This window comes from Phascolarctos cinereus, unplaced genomic scaffold (genome assembly GCF_003287225.1).
Source record: "Phascolarctos cinereus isolate Bilbo 61053 unplaced genomic scaffold, phaCin_HiC Scaffold_4;HRSCAF=312, whole genome shotgun sequence".
NCBI classification, from domain to species: Eukaryota; Metazoa; Chordata; class Mammalia; order Diprotodontia; family Phascolarctidae; genus Phascolarctos; species Phascolarctos cinereus.
In genome coordinates this window covers 82,963,375-82,982,533 of record NW_027555847.1, presented here as the reverse complement: position 1 = coordinate 82,982,533, position 19,159 = coordinate 82,963,375, and the positions used below count along the sequence as shown (strand labels likewise).

The following is a 19,159-nucleotide window of genomic DNA, read 5'->3' as shown; positions in this document are numbered from 1 at the left end:
AAATGAGAGGATGGCAGAGATGGCTTTTTTCCGTTTAAGCTCTGCATCTGTGCCCCTATGCTGTCTCATTCTTCGCCATGCTGTTGATGAGAATTTAATCTCAGAGGTGATAAAATGGGCATGTTTGGTGCATTTTGGCGGAATTGTGACTTACCGGGTCATTCTGGAAAGCATCTTTGAGTTAAGGAGAGTGATTCAAATATCCATACATTTTCATCCATTGATTCTATTGCTGGGCTCATACCCCAAAGAGGTCAGTGACAGAAGGGCCCCATATGCAAGCAAATATTTATAGCAGCATTTCTGGTGGATAGTAAGAACCTGGAAGCAAAATAGAAACCTACCATTTGGGGAATACTTAAATTAATTGTGTAGAGAAATACCAACTCTCTAATAATAGGTAATACAGTGGATAGAAGGCTGGGCCTGGAGTCAGTAAGACCTTCATGCAAATCCAGCCTCAGACACTGGGCAAATTATTTGCCTCTGCCTCAGTTTCCTCATCTGTTAAATAGCACCTACCTCCCAGGGTGGTTGTGAGGATGAAATGAGAGAATATATGTAAGGCACTTGGCACATAGCAGGAGTTTGATAAATTCTTGTGCCATTCCTTTCATCTCCCCACTATAGGGAGAAAAATGATGAAATGGTAGAGATGCATGAAAAGGTTTATATGAAAAGAAGGCAAAACCCAAGAAAATACACACAAAATGACAATGGAAGTGGAAAGAATGATAAAACCATCAAAACCAAGTACTATGGAATTATAATGACCAAGCTTGTCCCCAAAGAAAAGATACAAGAAAATACCTCCTTCCATTCTTTGCAAAAATTGGGCCCATGGGTGTGGAACACTGCATATAACATCAGCTGTTCTCATGTGTTGAGCAGTTTTCTTTTCCTTTTTTTAAAAAAAAATGTGATTGGGGGCAGTGAGGTGGTGCAGTGGATAGAGCACTGGCTCTGAAGTCAGGAGGACCTGAGTTCAGATTCAGCCTCAATCCAAACACTTGACACTTAACTAGCTCTGTGACCCTGGGCAAGTCACTTAACCCCAATTGCCTAAAAAAAACCACCATGATTATATGATGTGATTATCTCAATAGATAACATGATTATATGAGACAATTGTCTCAATAGATGCAGAAAAAGCTTTTGACAAAACACCATTCCTATTAAAAACTCTAGAGAGCTTGGGAATCAGTGGAGTTGTCCTTAAAATGATAAGTTACATCTATCTGAAACCATCAGCAGGCATTATAGGTAATGGGGATAAGCTAGAAGCATTTCCAGTAAGATCAAAGGTGAAACAAGGATGTCCATTATCACCATTGTTGTTCAGTATTGTACTAGAAATGTTAGATTTAGCTGGAAAAGAAGAAAAAGAAATTGAAGCAATTAGAATAAGCAGTGAAGAAACAAAAGTATCATTATTTGCAGATAATATGATAGTATACTTAGAGAATCCTAGGGAATCAACTAAACTACATGAAATAACTTTAGCAAAATTGCAGGATATAAAATAAACCCACATAAATCATCAGCATTTCTATGTGTTACTAACAAAAGCAAGAAATAGAAATTCCATTTAAAGTAATTGTAGACAACATAAACTATTTGAGAGTCTGCCAAGACAAACCCAGGAACTCTGTGAACACAATTCCAAAACACTTTCCACATAAATAAAATCAGAGCTAAATAATTGGAAAAATATCAGTTGCTCATGGGTAGGCCAAGCTAATATAATTTTAAAAAATGATAATTCTACCAAAATTAATTTGCTTATTCAGTGCCATACCAATCAAACTACCAAAGAATTATTTTATAGAGCTAGAAAAAATAAAATTCGTCTGGAAGAACAAAGGGTCCAGAATACCAAGAGAATTAATGAAAAGAAATGCAAAAAAAGGTGGCCTGGCTGTACTAGATCTAAAACTGTATTATAAAGCAGTAATTATCAAAAGTACTTGGTACTGGCTAAGAAACAGAGTGGTTAGTGGAATAGGTTAAGTACACAACACACAGTAGTCAATGACTATAGTAACCTACTGTCTGATAAACCCCAAGACTCCAGCTTCTAGAATAAGAACTTACTATTTGACAAAAACTGCTGGAAAAACTGGAAAACAGTATGGCAGAAACTAGGCATAGACCAACATCTTACACCGTATACTAAGATAAGGTCAAAATGGGCACTATTTAGACATAAAGGGTAAAACTATAAGCAGATTAGGAGAGCAAGGAATAGTTTACCTGTCAGATCTGTGGAGAAGGGAAGAATTTATGACCAAATGAGATAGAGAACATTATGAAATGCAAAATGAATGATTTTGATGACATTTAAAAAATTTTGCACAAAGCCAATGCAACCTAACTTAGAAGGGAAGCAGAAAGCTGGGAAACAATTTTTACAGCCAGTGTCTCTGATAAGGGCCTCATTTCTAAAATATATGGAGAACTGAGTCAAATCTATAAGAATACATGTCATTCGGGGGCTGCGGGTCTACCGGTGCCCAGGGAGGAATGGAGGCAACGGACTGAGCCAGAGCGACAGCTTCGGGGCACTGAGGGAGCCTTGGCAGGGCAGGCTTTTAGAAAGTTCCTTCCCCTCTTTGACCGAGTTTTGCTTGAAAGGAGTGCAGCTGAGACTGTTACCAAAGGAGGTATTATGCTTCCAGAAAAATCTCAAGGAAAAGTATTACAGGCAACGTTAGTAGCTGTTGGGTCAGGATCTAAAGGAAAGAGTGGAGAAATTCAACCAGTTAGTGTGAAAGTTGGAGATAAAGTTCTTCCAGAATATGGTGAAACCAAAGTTGTTATAGAAGACAAGGACTATTTCTTATTCAGAGGTAGTGACATTCTGGGGAAATATGTGGACTGAAATCACTAATGAAGAGGCATCATGAAAGTTGCCCATTCCACTGAAGTTCTGAAATCTTTTGTTTCATCATGTAAATAATTTCCAGGTCTCTTGTTTTATAGTAAATGGATATCTTGTGTCTCTAAAATCCAGTTTCTCTGCATCAATATGAACATTTCCAAATAAAAAATGTAAAAATGAATAGTTAACTATTAAAAAAAAATACAAGTCATTCCCCAATTGATAAATCGTGAAAGGATATGAACAGGCAGTTTTCAGATGAAGAAATTAAAGCTATCTATAGTCATATGAAAAAAATGCTCTAAATCGCTATTGATTAGAAAAATACAAATTAAAACAGCTCTGAGATACCACATCACACCTATCAGATTGGCCAACATGACAAAACAGGAAAGTGATACATGTTGGAGAAGATGTGGGAAAATTGGAACACTAATGCATTGTTGGTGGAGTTGTGAACTAATCCAACCATTCTGGAAAACAATTTGGAGCTATGCCCTAAGGGCTATAAAACTGTGCATACCCTTTGATCCAGTAATATCACTACTAGTTCTGTATCCCAAAGAGATCATAAAAAAGGGGAAAGGACCCACATGTACAAAAATATTCATAGCAGCTCTTTTTGTGATGGCAAAGAATTGGAAATTGAGGGGATGTCCACCAATTGGGGAATGGCTGAACAAGTTGTGGTATATGAATGTAATGGAATACTGTTCTTCCATACGAATGGTGAGCAGGTGGAGTTCAGAAAAACCTGGAAAGACTTGCATGAACTGATCCTGAGTGAAGTAAACAGAACCAGTACACAGTAACAGCAACATTGTTCAATGACTGACTGTTAGACTTAGCTCTTCTGAGCAGTGCAATGATCTTAAGACAATTCCAAAAGACCCGTGATGGAAAATGCTATCCACATCCAGAGAAAGAACTAGGAGTCTGAATGCAGATTGAAGCGTACTGTTTTCTCTCTCTCTCTCTCTCTCTCTCTCTCTCTCTCTCTCTCTCTCTCTCTCTCTCTCTCTCTCTCTCTCTCTGTCTCTCTGTTTCTCATGGTTTTTCTCTTTTGTTCTGATTCTTCTTTCACAACATGACTGGTGTGGAAATATATGTAATATGATCATACATGTATAGCCTATATCAGATTGCATGCCATTTTGGGGAAGGAGGAGTGTGGGGGGGTGGAATTTAGAACTCAAAGTCTTATAAAAGCGAATGTTGAAAACTAAAATTAATTGATTAATTTAAAAAAAATAAGAGGATGTTCTGGGAGGTGGGTTGGAAAGGAACACAGTGGAAAATGTAGGTAATGTAAGAAACAAAATCTATAAAAATTTGAAAAGCAAAAGTGGCTGTCTCCCAGGGTACATACTAGGAAGAATCTACGATGATTTTTAAGCACATTATCTAGAACAATTCCCCATCCCCAACCTACCCTGGCCAGTTGCATCCTTCTTTAAGGCCGACTCAGACACTACCTCTGTTGTGGTAGTGTTACACTTTGTGTGTTCATTTGTTCATTTTGTGTGTTCCCTGATCTTCCATCCACTCCCTAAGCAGGAAATTATCTCTACTTCCCAAACTGGAACTTTGTACCTCTCCTGTATGCTCACTGCATTTTACTTTGTAATGTGGTTATTTCTGTCTATTAAGCCTTAGTCTCCCTGTTAACCTTAGGGTTCAAAGGGCAAAGGACCCCCTGTTACTCATCTCCTCTTCCCACATAGGCCCCCGAATGTAAGAGATACCAGTAAATATTTGTTGAATGAACTTTATTTTTAAAATGAACAAAAATGTTGACTTCCTGTTGCAAAAACTAACTATTCAGATACTGTAAGGAGGGCCTGTAGGGAAATAATATCCCAAGAAGGGGGCCGCAGGGAGAGGGGAAGAACCCTCACCCTACTTTTCTTGATTCCATATTTACATTTTAGCAGGCCTTAACCCCAAAAGGATGACTACCAGTGATAATACCAAGAACTGAAGCACAGGACCCTCATGCTTTAAGCAAGAGAGAGCATTTTGCTGTGGAAACCGCCCAGGGAATAGGGATTCTGGTTCAGGCATTGCCACTAACTTCCTGTGTGATCTTAGACTAGTCTCTTCTTTCTAGAGGTCCTTAGCTTCCCCTCTGGAAAATGAGAGGGCTGGATAGGATGACCTCTGATATCCTGCCCAGCTCTGACTCGCTGACTGAGTTGCTACAGCAAGCCATTTGAACAGCAAACTCAGAGTCTCACCTTGCCGAGACTGTGGTCCTGTTTGTGGTTGCTGGTTTGGCTCAATGGGCCAGCTCTAGTTCCTGGAACCAGGCCATCCTGAACACGAATTAGCCTAGCTGCACCACTAAACTGGGGACCAGGCAGAAATCCATCTTGTGCTGGGGAAGAGGAGGGGAGATCTGTACAGCTCATCCCCTCTACACAGAAACAGGACATTTCAATAGCAGGAAATTAACCCAGACCCCCACTGTGAGGGGGAGGCTGGTGATGACCAAGAGTTTTCTCCAAGGCCCAGCATGAGCTGAGGCCAGCTGGGAGACTGAAGGACTGAAGGGGGGTGGGGGCGGTGAGAAATAGATTGGAACCCCTTCCCATTCCTCTTGCCTTTGGGACAAAGAGCAGTTAAGCTCAGGATGCTGACGCTGGGGACTTGGAGCAGTGAAAGTGGAGGAGGGAATGGAGTCTGTGATCCAAGGGGCCTTGAATGAGTCACTCAGAGGATGACACTGGAGAGGGTGCACTGACTCCCGGATAAAGAATGAGCACCACCACCCCTCCCCTCGCTCCCTCCCCCCCCCCACCACTCCCTGCCCCCATTCTCATAGGCATAAACACGCTAGGCTGTGGTCTAGGAAACCAGGTTCCTCTGAGGCTAGGCTTGCTCAGCGGTCTTTAGCTGCTAGAGAGGAATGAAAAAGGGGAAATAATGCAGAGTTGCCCTTTTCCCAACTACATTCCTTTTCTTTTCCCTCAGGGGTGCCAGATTCCAGGGTGAAGATTTGCTTATCCCCTAATCGAAGGAAAAATTTCCTAAAAAATAGAACTGCCCCAAAGCAGGGTGGGTTATCTCAGGAGGTAATAATAATAATAAGAGTTGACATTTATGTAGTGCTTTACAAACATTATCTTATTTGAACCTCAGAACAACCCTATGAGGTAGCTAATATTATTTTTCCCCTTTTACGAGATAAGGAAATGGATGCTTCAGTGCTTTTTCCCCTAGGTCAGGAATTCTGAACATTTTTGCTGTCATGGACCCCTTTGGCAGTCTGGTGAAGCCTGTGGACCCCTTCTCAGAATCATATTTTTGAATGTACAAAATAAAATACACAGGATTAAAAAGGAAACCAATTTTATATATACATACACACATACATATGTATATTTGGTGAGGCAATTGGGGTTAAGTGACTTGCTCAGGGTCACATGGCTAGTAAATGTCAAGTGTCTGAGGTCGTATTTGAACTCAGGTCCTCCTGACTTCAAGGCTAGAGCTTTATCTAAAGTACTAAAGTGCCACCTAGCTGCTCCTGAAATATATTTTCAAAATATTAAGAAGGCGGGGTTTACTGTAGGTATATATGTGTGTGGAAAACTCTGTGTGTGTGTGTGTGTGTGTGTGTGTGTGTGTGTGTCCCTGGGTTAGGAAGGAGTTGAACCATGGGCTTACTGGAACTCCAAGGTAGAAGGAACCTCAAAGGGCTATCTAGATGAGACCATCCTTGAACAGGTGGGCAGATATCCTGGAAGATAACGGTAACAAGGAGTCATCCATGAGGAATTCTCTATCTCCTACAGCAGTCCTTTTTCAGCAGTGGACAACTCTAGTTGTTGGGAGGTTTTTCTTTCCTTCTTTTTTTTTTCCTTGAGACAATGATTTTTATTATTTTAAGTCTTCTATTTGGCAACCTCAAGTATACTCATTTTAAAATGTTTGAATGAAGTATTTACATAAGAAATAAAATCCTGAAAAGCTTACAAAATATCACTGTTCTACTGACTTGTATTCAGAATTTAGAAATATTTATTATGCGTATTTCCTTCAGTTTTAAGGCGTAACCTGGCCAAGGTAGGTTTTTCTTTACATCAAACCCAAACTTACCCCTCTACCCTGAGGGGCTGACTTGTAAAGGATCTATCCTTGGGCACTGGGCTTCACTGTAAGCAGTCACCTCCCGGGTCACCACCTTCCTTTGGAGATCATTCAGGGGATCTTGGCCTGTGGTCCTGGGGCTGTCAATACTCTGCCAATCTTCCCTGATCTCTGAACCCCAACCTGAGCCTCCAGGCTCTCTGGGCTTCTTGACCCCCCTCTTCCAGGGCTCAGAGATCTGTTGTCCCCAGTCTGTAATCACCTTTCCCCCTTCCGCTGCTACCATTCCAACTGGGCCCTTCCCACCTCTCTCCCTTCTCCACCTCCACTGTCTGTATGTTTTCTGGTCTAGACCACACCAGCACATTGTCTAGGGTTTAATCACAAGCGTCTCCAGACATTTCTATTTGGATGATGCATTAAGTATCACCAAGCCCTGGAACACTATAGGGCCTCCTCAATGAGATTCATATTGGCCTTGCAATCTATGCAGAAAAAATCAAACAGATTAAAAAACACATGTTGCCAAGAGTTGGCATTTGACATTAAGCCAGACTGTCTATACTTATGTCTCGGATAGTCACTCCCACTGGGTGAGAAGCTGGGCTTAAAATGAAACAGAACAGGAATTCTTCATCTATTTGTCATGCCATGGACCCTTGGGTAATATGGAGAAACCTATGGACCTTTTCTCAGAATCATGTTTTTAAATGCACAAAATAAAATACACAGCATTACAAAGGAAACCAATTCTATTGAAATGCAGTTATCAAATTTTTTAAAGAAGTTCATGGATCCCAAGTTAAGAATCCTTGGAAAAAGAAGAAGAGATTGGGGTGGGTGGCATTTAGGAAATCCTATGGTGCTTGCCATGATCCCAAGCTGGCGTGCCATGTATGAACCCATCTCTTCAACACTAAAATTCTCCCAGTGATGCTGTATGGTCTAAAACCACTGAACACCAAAATTGCATAAGAATCCACATCAAAGGTGACCCAAAGGTTAAGATCAAGGTGCCCAGCATGAGTAAGAAGGCTACCATATATTAGCAACAATGAGTTACACAAGAAATGGCATGAAAGACCTCATCAGGTCCCATAGCACCAGAAGAGGGTGTGGGCCAGTCATGTAAGGAAAGTGCCCTAGTACCCCATCACCTCAAAAATCAGAATAATCAATAGGCAACCCCCCAGATTTCACAGAAGGCTGTCTCATTATACAAGAAGAAGAAGAAGAAAAAGCCTAACCCCTCCTTCCATGACATCCCTTCAGATATTTGAAATAAACATTTGTTAAGGGCAATGTGCTAAGTGCTGGGAATACGGGGAAAAAAAAAAGGCAAAAGAGTCCTAACTCTCAAGGATCTCTTACTCTAATGGGGACACAGCATGCAAATAACTATGTTCAAATAAGCTATATGTAGGATAAATTGGAAATAATCCACAGAAAGCACTAGAATTAAGAGGGATCTGAAAATCCTTCCTGTAGGGAGTGGGATTTTAGCTGGGACTTGAAGAAAGCCAGAGAAGCTAGGAGGCAGAAATGAGGAGGAAGGGCATTCCAGACATGGGAGATAGCCAGAGAAAATGAGAAAAAGCCCAGAGTCTGGAAATAGAGGGTCTTGTGTGAGAGAAATGGCAAGAGGGCCATTGTCCCTTAATGGCAGAGGACATGGCAGGGAGGTGGAGTAGGGGTGGAGTGGGGGTGAGGGGAAGATTAGAAAGGTACAGGGGAGGCTATCTTATGAAGGGCTATGAACACCAAAAAGAATATAGTTGATCCCAAAGGTGATAGGGAGCTATTAGAGTTTATTGAGAAGGGGCTAACATTGTCAAACCTGCATTTTAGGGAGATTGCTTTGACAGCTGAGTGGAGGAGAGAATAGAGTTGAGAGAAACTTGGGGCAGGCAGACCTATCAGCAGACTCTCACAATAATCCAGGTGGGAGGAGGCGAGAGCCCATGCCAGAGTGGTGACAGTGTCAGAGGAGAGAATCGGGAATAAGGGATGTCACAAAGATGAAATCGACAGGCTTTAGCAATAGATTGGATATGAAGGATGAGAGAAAAAGAGAAGTTGAGGATAACACCTAGGTCACGAGCCTGGATGATTAGGAAGATGGTAGTGTATGTAATAAAGAAGTTAGGAAGAGGGGAGGGTTTGGAGAGAAAGACGATGGCTTCCGATTTGGATGTGTTGATTTTGAGCTTTCTGTGGGACATCCAATTTGAGATATACACACAACATGTAAGTGGAGATGTGGGATGGGAGTACAGCAGACAGATTAAGGCTGGATAAGTAGATCTGAGAATCATCCTTCCCTTCTGAATCTTCACTTCCGGCTAATCACCAGTGCCTTCCATGGATCACTGTATGGAAGGCTTTCCGCTTTTATTCTCATCCTGGTTGTCTTTCTCTGGAAATACTCCAGTTTGCTAGCAACCTTCCCAACATATGCCATCCAGTACATAAGACAAATGAGACCGTCATCACCTCCTTCATCCTGTGAACTTGGCCTCTATTGACACAGTCTAACATGAGACCATCACACTCTTTAGAGCTGGATGGCACCACGGCCATCATTTAGAGACAAGAAAACTGAAGTCAAGAGATTTCATACACTAGTGACTCCTAACAAATTTTCAGTCCACCAAGCCCCTCCCCCGGGGGTTTTATTTTTAATTTTTATTTCTTAAAAAACCAAATGTAGAACTTCACATTTATCCCTCTTATACTTCCTCATATCCACCCCGCCCCCCGCCTCAGCAGTCAGTCTGGTCCGTCTCAAACTTTTTTGAATCCTGATTCTGTTAACTGAAGGTTAACACTTGAATTGAATGTCAACATCAGAAGACTCTTGAGAGATCATCCTCTATTTAAAGATGCGGAAACTTAGATATAGGGGGGGGAGGAGCTTGATCATATTCACAGAAGCCAGTCAGTGAGAAAACTGGCCAACCCCCAAGGGGTTAACGTTGCTGTAAAATCCTCACCTCCACCTTCCTCACCCCGGCCCCATTCAGATACAACACAGCCCTTGGAGTCAGAGACCTGGGTTCAAATCTCATCTCCAGAAACTTTGCAGCCCTGTAACCTGGAGTGAGTTACCGAAGCTCTCTTTATCTTGGTTTCCTTATCTGTAAAATAAGGGTATTGGATGAGATGGCCAGCTCTTTCCACCTCGAAAAATCTCTGCAGCTAGGTGGTCCAGTCTGGATAGAGGACTGGACTTGTCACCAGGAAGAACTGAGCTCATCTCTTGCTTCTGTATGACCCTGGGCAGGTCACTTACCTTCTTAGCCTCAGTTTCCTCAACTGTAAAATGGGGATGATAGCACCTACCTCCCAGGGTTGTGAGAATAAAATGAGGTATTTGCAAGGTATTTTGTAACCTTTAATCAATGCATAAATTCTAGGTGGTAGTAGCAGCAGTATATTGTAGTATGGTGTGGTATGGTATGGTATGGTATGGTATAGTATAGTATAGTATAGTATAGTATATAGCATATAGCATAGTATAGTACAGTATAGTGTAGTAGTAGTAATACTAGTAGTAGTAGTAGTAGTAGTAGTGGTAGTAGTAGTAGTGTCTAGTATTTAAGATTTAGTATTAGATACTAGTATTTAGTATCCTAAATTCTTGGTTATGAGGGATGGATTTCTGGGATAGGAGAGGGGGAAGGGGAGGGAAATTGGGAAATCTAGGCTATATAAAAACCAAAGATATCAATTAAAAACCTGTTTTTTAAATAGCTAAGATCCCATGACTCCTCTCCTCCCCCAGTGAAATGTTAGCTAAGGGGTGCAGTATATAGAGCAGTGGACCTGGAGTCAAGAGGAACTGTATTCAAATCTGGCTTGGACACAGACTAGCTGTGTCCTGGGCAAGTCACTTAACCCTGTTTGCCTCCGTTTCCTCATCTGTAAAATGAGCTGGAGAAGGAAATGGCAAACCATTTCAGTATCTTTGCCAAGAAAACTCCCAACGGGTCACGAAGAGTTACACATGACTGAAAATGACTGAACAACAACAAAAAAGCCTTTAAAGTGTCCCCTCCCAGAGACATGTGTACCTAACAGAGAACTCTAGATGGCCCAGATGGATGACCACTCTAATGGTGGCATTTTAGGCACTCGCTGTGTGGTCATTGGAAGGGTAGAGGACATGTTGCTGGAGAAAAAAGTGGGGTGGGCTTCCTGTTGCTCTTGCACCCCCTGGCAGTATCCTGGGGGCCGGGCCAGGCTGACTGCTAAGGGCTCAGCCTCCGGACCTGCCAAGGGCCTGAGCAGTCCGTTCCTGGTGGTCAGTGGCCGAGGTTTTCCTTCCGCCTGTTTGCAGCTGATATGTAAGAGGAAATCCTGATGGGTTCCTGTTTGGGGTGAACTGGCTGGGCGTTTGTGTGAGTGTGTGTGTGTGTGCATGTGTGTGTGTGTGTGTGTCATTTTTAAGGCAGGCAGCTTCTCCCTATCCCCATTCTGCATCGTCTGTGTCCTAGACAGTCTCCGGAGGTTCTACTGTCCACAGTCCTTGCCCCCATTCTGAGGCTGCTGGGTCCCTGCAGTGTTTGACGATGCCTGGCCCTGGCAGGCCACGTCTACTCTTGCTCCTGGCTCTCTGGCTGGCTGGTGTGGGCCAGGGAAAGGGAGAAAAGGTGGGTTGGGTCCGGTTGGGTTTGAGGCTGGGATAAAGACTGGGGCCAGGATTGGGGCGGAGGGGTAAGAATTGATAGAGTCTCAGGGATTTGGGGTCGGATTCAATGTCTTCTGGATAGAACAGAGACTAGAGAGAATGTCAGGCATTGGGAATTGTCCTTGGGAGTCTGGGGGGAATCAGGATGGGGCCAAAAGGGCCGGGATGTGTTGGGGGTGGGGGGAGGGGGTGGGATATAGTACCTGTCTCAACTCCATCTTTGTGTCAGTGACCAAACTGTTGGGTTCCTTTTCTGTTTCTCTTTGTCTCTGTCTCTCATTGTCTCTGTCTGTCTCCCTCTTGTCTTCTTCTCTCCATGTCTCCACACGTGAATTTTTGGGCACCTCCGTCTGTCTGGGTGTGATTAGATCTCTGTGTTTGCCTGACTGCCGCTTTCTGTGGCTATGTGACTGACACCTGTTTCCATCTGTCTCTCTGACTCTACTTCTCTCAATTCCAATTCAATTCAATGAACGTATACTAAGCACCTATTGTGTGCTCATTATCAGGGATGCAACAGTGAAAAAACAATAAGTCCCCTGCCTTCATGAAGCTTACATTCCAAGAGGGGAGATCTGATCCAGAAACAAGCATGCTTTAAAACAGGATGTGATCACTGGGGCAAGGGAGAGAGCCAGATGAAACAGTCTAGGAAAATTTGACGATGGACAGATCACTTTTCCTCACTATTCCCTTGCGTCTTTGTCTCTCTGTCCTTATTTCTCTGTCTCCATCTATTGCTGTCTCCCTTTCTCTATCTCCATCTGTATCTCTATCTCCCTTTCTCTGCCTAAATGTGTATCTCTGCCTCCCTGTCACTTTCCTTGTGTCACCATCTTCTTCTGCCAGTCTCTTTGTGTGTGTCTCTCTCCTTATGTCTCCTTGTCTTTCTGTGCCTCAGTGGTGCCTAGACTAAGTGTGAGTATGCCCACAGGTCTCATGAAGCCCTCCCAGGCCTGTCAACTATCCCTTATCACTACAGTAGACATTATTCCTGTCCCCTTAGAGTCCCCAGCATTGATGGAGCATCTGCTGTGGGCCTGCGCCCACATGAGGGGTACAAAGTCACTGAGCTTCCAGTTCCTCTCTAGCACTCAGGATTTGCTTCAGCTCCCAAAGACACTTTTCACTGGTGACCAAGGGACCATTGCCTAGCCCTTCTGATTGAGGTTGAAATTCTTATTGGTCACTATTCTGTCTGAGCATGTGTCTGTGTCCACATCCTCTCTCTCTCTCTCACTCTCTCTCTCTCTCTCTCTCTCTCTCTCTCTCTCTCTCTCTCTCTCTCTGAGTCTCCAGGAAGACTTCAGTAATTCCCTCTATCAACAGCAATGTCCCTCCTCTGACCTCTGTCACGTCTGAGTTGCATCTGTGTGTCACACTCTGGAGCGTTGTATCATTTGTTTTTTTGTTTCTGTTTTTGCCTTAGCCTACTGGACTGTGAATTCTGTGAAAGTAATATCTTTGTTATGCATCCACTAATACCTTGTACAGTATTCATCACATAGGTGCTGAATATATGTTTAGTGAATAGATGAATGGATAAAAGAAAGAAAGAAGGGATGCATGAATGAATGAGTTTGTTGAATGGCCTGTCAAGTGGCTGTTTCTCTTTGTCCCTGATTCTGCGGTTCCGTGTCTCTTTGTCTCTCTGTCTCCCTCTGAGCCACGGGATGTCTCTGTCCCTCTATGTCTGAGTCTCTGTCTCTACATGAGGTCCAAATCTCAGTTTCCCTATCTGGGCTCAGTGCAAGGAAGATGCAAAGCTTCCTGGATGAGAGCTGACACCAGGTATAGTTGGCTTAGGGGTGGAATTTAAAGTTCCTCAGTAATAATAATCTCACATTTCTGCTCCAACATCCTTTCCCTTCTGTCATGTCCTAAAAGCCTTAAGCACACTTGTAGGATAGGCATGCCAGCCAAATGGGTTTGTCCCTAGGTGACATAGGCATTGTTATCCCTAACTGACATAGACAGGAGAAGCTGGGGGCAGAGGGGGCAAGGGGGACTTGTCTCACAAGTCATAGGAAGAGCCAAGACTAGCACGTAAGTCTCCAGATTCTTGCAGCCCAGGAGAAGCAGACTGAGCCTTGCCCTCAGGGAACTCACATCCTAGAGATGGGGGGAGTAGGGAATCTGTTGAAGAATGTATGGAAAAAGTGAGAAGCAAATGCACAGAATTCTGTCAGAGATCAAAATGAGGCAGGATAGAGCTCGTTAGGCACAATTAGGGCTTCATAGAGAGGAGCACATCTGCATGGGCTAGGAATGCTAATACTAGGGCTGGGCAGCTGGGGCTTTGTCCCAGAGCACCTGAATTTGGGCAGTGTTTTCTCCCTTTAATAGATCTCCAATCCACTGTCCCCAACCCTGAGGTCCTCTGGTCCACTCCACTCAGCACCACCCTAAGTTTCTTGCCTTTCTCCTGGGGTCTGTCATTCCCTACCTCCCTGGATCTGCCTGTCCTCCCTACTTTCCTTCCCCCTAGGAGATAAGGATTGAGGGCCAGACATCATCAGCTATGTTACAGGGACTAGGGCCATACCCTCTGGGGGACAGGCTACCTCTCCTCCTGGTGAGACTGTGCCCGCCTAGGACTGACAGTCCTCTTCACCTTCTCTCTCACTGTTCAACTGATCTTACTCCAAACAAATGCCCAGCCACTGACCTAAGAAGGATCCCTGTCTACTACCACCATCACCACTGCCACTTAAGTGAATATGCCTCAAGTGCTGGGATGCCTGGTTATGGTTCTGGATTTAGATAGAGTTAGCCAAAAAAGACGGGGATGGGTCCCAGAGGTGTCAACCTCTCAGCTGGCAGGTTAGACAAGTCCCAAAACTCCTAAGCATGGACTGGTCCAGATTGTAATGTAAATTGAAAAATGTTTAACAAAATAAAGATACAATGCAACATAGATAATGTTAATTTGTGGTTTTCTAAGCCAATATGCCAGCACTGGATCAGTTTCTACTTGAGTTTGACACCACTGGCCATATTTTGAAGGCAGGAAAATGCATAGACTGAGGCATGAAAGGGGTCCAAGCAGGGAAGCTGGTGACCTTAGGACATCTTGCTCCATGCTCTTGGCCCCAAATTTTCTTTTTATATCCACCCTTGCCTCCCAAGTTTTCCTGAGTTAAAGTTAAAGTTAAAGTAAAAGGAACTCACTCTGACCCTGGGCTAGTCTCTTCTACCCTCCCCCCTTCCCTATCAGCCTTTCTTTTACAATAGTTGGCTGGAGCGGGTGGGGGGGGGGATGTGTTAAGAGGAGGACAGCTGTTGCCACATCCCTTCTAGGAATAGGCCTGGAGATCTTTTCCCTAGCACAAGACCTATCCAAATCGAGGACTCAGCTCTCTCCCCAGGGTGGGGCTTCCTTAATCAGTCACCGCAAGGCTACAAACCAAAAATCACATGCCTGCATAGTCAGAGCTCAAACTGAGCCCCTCTGAACTCCCACTGGGCTACTTGGTCTACCCTCCAGTGGATGCACCTACACGCAGACACAGACCCACACACACAAGGGCCCTCATATTCCTATTGCCATTTTAGGTCACAGGTTCAGTAACTCATAGATTTAGAGCTTGAGACGTCATAGGTCATGTAGGCCAATGGTGTCAAGCTCCAATAGAAGTGGAGCCACTGAACTCCATAAAGATCCCCACCAGCTGTGTGTTGACTTAGAAAAACATACTAACATTATCTATGTTCCACTGGTACTTTTACTTATTTTTTGTTAAATATTTTCCAATTACGTGTTATCTTGTTTGGGCTGCGTTCTGGAGTACTGTAAGTCTGACCCCTCTGATCTAGTCCGATAAAATGAGGGCCCTTATTAGGCAGGAGGAGGAATTAGGGGAAGCAGTCAGTCTATCTACATAGGAGGGAACGTAGGCCCAGAGATGTTAAGTGAATTGTCCAAGGGGCTTACAGGTAACAAGCAGCAGAGCCAGGATTCAAATCCAGATCTACTGACTCCAAACTCGTTACTCTTTCCCTGCTATGAAGGCCGTTTGCTTCTTCTTGGGGACTTTATTTATAATTAGATGACAAGTGAACAATGGTGTTTTGGTTAGGTTACCTGGTCTAAACAGCCTGGTTTCAGTCACATTTGTGGCTAATTGAAAGAATCATTGATGTTCGACTCAATCAATATTTATAAAAAAAGAATTGTGTTAAAAGTAGTAGCATAGAATCATATTGAATAACATCTGGGGTTATTTTTGAAATTCTACATTTTGTCACCATTAACGTTAGATGACATTGTAGTCTAAAGAGGAAACATATCTGGAGCAAAATTTAAAGAAACAAATGCACAGCTTCTTACAGGGAATAGGGACAGGCATAATGAGGTAGTGAAAAGAGATCTAAACTGAGGGTCGGGACACCTGGGTTCTCAGCCCACCTCTGCCCCTGTGACCTTGAACAAGTCCTTTTCCCTCTTTACGCCTCAATTCCCACTCAGTAAAATGAGATCGTTTCAGTAGATGGTCTCTAAAGCCCCCAATACCTCTGACCTTTTCTGCCTATGGTCCTCGGTGGGAAGATGAGGGAGCATTGGGCTCTTAGACCCTCCCTCCTCACTCTCTACTTCCTGTATAGGTCCAGTCCAAACACTGTAATATGAAGACAAAGTTCCTCACAAATTCTCCATGTACCTCATGTGCGGCTTTTAAGAGTCAGGTCTGCCCAGCAGGCTGGAACAAGAATTGGGAGAAAGGAATGCAGGAATGCAGGTATTAGCCTATCCTTGTTACCCCTACTTCCCCACCAAACACCCAAAACCCTGTGGCTGGGAAGTCCCAAGCAGGACAGAGAGGAAATTGCTAGGGGTCGGGAGGGTCTTAAGGAAAAACTTGGGAAAGGCACAGCTGGTAGGGTGGAGGAAAAGGAACAATTATCTGGAGGTGGGGATCTGCCCAAGAAGAAGATGAGAGGGAAATCAGTGTTGAAAGCTGCAGATGAACAGGATAAGTTTTGTGGAGACATCAAAAAGCCCCAGTGGACAGAGAGAAGTATCCTTTTCCTCCATATCCTCTCAGATCTTTCTCCCTTCTCTAAAGTGGGTCCTGAATGCCCAAGGGTTCAGGCCTCCACTGCTTGTTGCCCCAAGGAAGGGGCCCTTAGAGCAGGACCTCCATTACTGACCCCTTTCTCGTCTCAGTTACACTGTGACTCTGGGAGAGAACACCATCTTGATGTCTGGCTGCAGCCAGACCTGCTGGAGAGAGGTGGAAGAGAAGGCCTGCTGTCCTGGGTACTGGGGCTCTGAGTGCTATGGTATGGGGCAGGGACCAATGGGAACACTGCAAACTTTTTACCATGGGGGTGGGCCCCAAACCTACCAGCTCAGTTCCCCTACAACAAAGGGACCATGACCACATGAGACCAAGGCCATCTTACAAGTGGCTCCTCTTCCAGCAGGAAGACTGACTCTGGCTCTCATGGTGAGGGTCTCCTGACCTCCACCAGATGTAGGACCTTCAAACTCTGCCCCCCCAGGAGGGAGAGAGGGGTGGCTGGACTCTTGGCCCAAAGGTGTCTGTCTCCCTGGCTCATCTCTGTCAGAGTGACAGGGGGCCTGGCATCTTCTAGGGCTGCAGCCTGAGCCCTATTGACCCTGCTGATTCTTCGCAGAGTGTCCTGGGGGAGCCAGTAAACCCTGTAATGGTCATGGTACCTGCCTGGATGGGATTGGTCGGAATGGGACGTGTGTGTGTGAGGTGAGAGGTTGTGGGGTGGGCACCGAGGGGAGGATAGGAGTGGCTAATCAGCCCCTAGCATGGGACCATGGTGAAGCAAGAGTGGAAGGAAGCATCGGAGCCCTGGGGAAGCAAAAGGAGGACCTCTCAACTAGCCAGTGGGCTACATCTCTCCCCAGGAAGGATTTGGTGGCTTTGCCTGCCAGGATTGCAAAGATGGGAGCTCGTTTGGTCCTGACTGCAAGTCAGGTAAGGGGGCAGGAGTTATAGTGAACAGAAGGTAGCACAGAGACGCCGGCCAGGGGACAGAGACTGAGGCAGGGAGTGGAGAGAGAAAGACAGGGAGACAATAGACAGAGACAGAGTCAAGTATGCAGACCAAGAAAAGCCATTTGACACAGAGAGACATACTCAGAGATACAGAGAAAAGCTCAGAGACAGAAAGAGATACAGAGAGAGACAGAGTTAGATATATAGACAGAGACCCACAGCGAGTGAGAGAGAAGCAGAGAGACAGAGACAGAGACAGAGAGACAGAGACAAAGTTAGAGACACATAAACAGAGCCCACAAAGAGTGAGAGAGAGGTGGAGAGACAGAGAAAAGTATACAGACTAGGGGAAGCCGTCAGACACAGAGACACAATCAGAGATCTATATAAAAAGAGGGAAAGGCAACGAAAGTAAAAAATAGAAAGAAAAACACAGCAAGACTTCTCCAGCCAATCCTTATGCAGTCTGTCTTTTCCTGTTCATGCCCCTCCAACCCGCCCATGAGCTCTTAGGAGAAGGTCTTTCTCAGTTTCCCTGCTAGGGCCACCCCTTGGCCCCACCAGGCCCTAATGGATTTTGGAGAACGAGGTGGGGATGGAGTCCTGTGTTCTTGTTTTCACAGAGTAAAAGACCCCCTAGGTATCCCTGGCTTGGGTGGAGGCAGAGGAATGGTGTGTGAAGTGACCAGGCCTGAGCCCAGGCTTGATACCCAGTCAGGGTGCTGGGTAAGCTCTAAGGATGGCATTCTTTTCTTCTTTACAGGGTGTGGCTGTGTCCATGGGGTGTGCAAAAGCGGACCCCAAGGTGATGGCAGCTGCCTCTGCTTTGCTGGTTACACTGGTCCCCGGTGTGAGCAGGGTGAGTGACCTGGGCCAGGAGGGCCACAGGAGGCATTTTCAGGGCAGAGGGTGGCCACGGGCATGGAGGAGGACAGAAAAGCAAATGGGGACCGTGGGTCATTCCTCAGTAATTCGCACTCAGCCTAATTCTTTTCTGCCTAACAAGCCCACCTGGACTTTAGGGCTAGAAGGGAGCTTAGAGATCACTGAGTCCAACCTCCCCCTCCCCCCATTTACAGAGGAGGAAATGGAGGTTCAGAGGAAGGGGATGTTTTGTCCTAATTGACACAGTGAGTCAGTGTCAGAGTTAGGACTGGGACCCAGGGCTCCTGACTGGCTCTTCTGCTATTCTGCCCTGTTCTTCTGCTCTGCTTCCAGAAGTACCTGGCTGCAAGGACCTGGCCTGCCCAAAGAACTCACAGTGTGTGGGAGCAGACACTGAGGCACCCAGCTGCAAGTGCCTACCAGGTTACCTGCTCCAGGGCAGCCAATGCCAAGGTGAGCCCCTAGAACCGTCTAGCCCCAGACCTCTGAAGACCCAGGGAAAGCCCTGGCTACTCAAAAAAGGAATAACCCCCCAATTCTCTACACTCCAATGTGGGCCCAACTCTCACCTATGTATGCACATTTAGACACAGAGACAAACTGTTAAAAATGGGGAAAGTTGACTTCAGCGCCCTC

General features: G+C 44.8%; 1 protein-coding gene and 1 pseudogene across 1 annotated transcript in view; both read left to right on the top strand.

The window, feature by feature from the left end:
- Positions 1–2,374: 2,374 nt before the first annotated feature.
- Positions 2,375–6,845, top strand: LOC144456768 (10 kDa heat shock protein, mitochondrial pseudogene; annotated as a pseudogene).
- A 4,562-nt stretch (positions 6,846–11,407) lies between these two features.
- Positions 11,408–19,159, top strand: part of STAB1 (stabilin 1) — a 61,048-nt gene continuing 53,296 nt past the window's right edge. The window contains 7 exon segments of the mRNA XM_020971472.2: positions 11,408–11,625; positions 16,269–16,402; positions 16,831–16,946; positions 17,304–17,389; positions 17,548–17,617; positions 18,402–18,497; positions 18,857–18,976. Coding sequence (XP_020827131.1) covers positions 11,545–11,625; positions 16,269–16,402; positions 16,831–16,946; positions 17,304–17,389; positions 17,548–17,617; positions 18,402–18,497; positions 18,857–18,976 — 703 coding nt within the window. The 5' untranslated portion in view covers positions 11,408–11,544.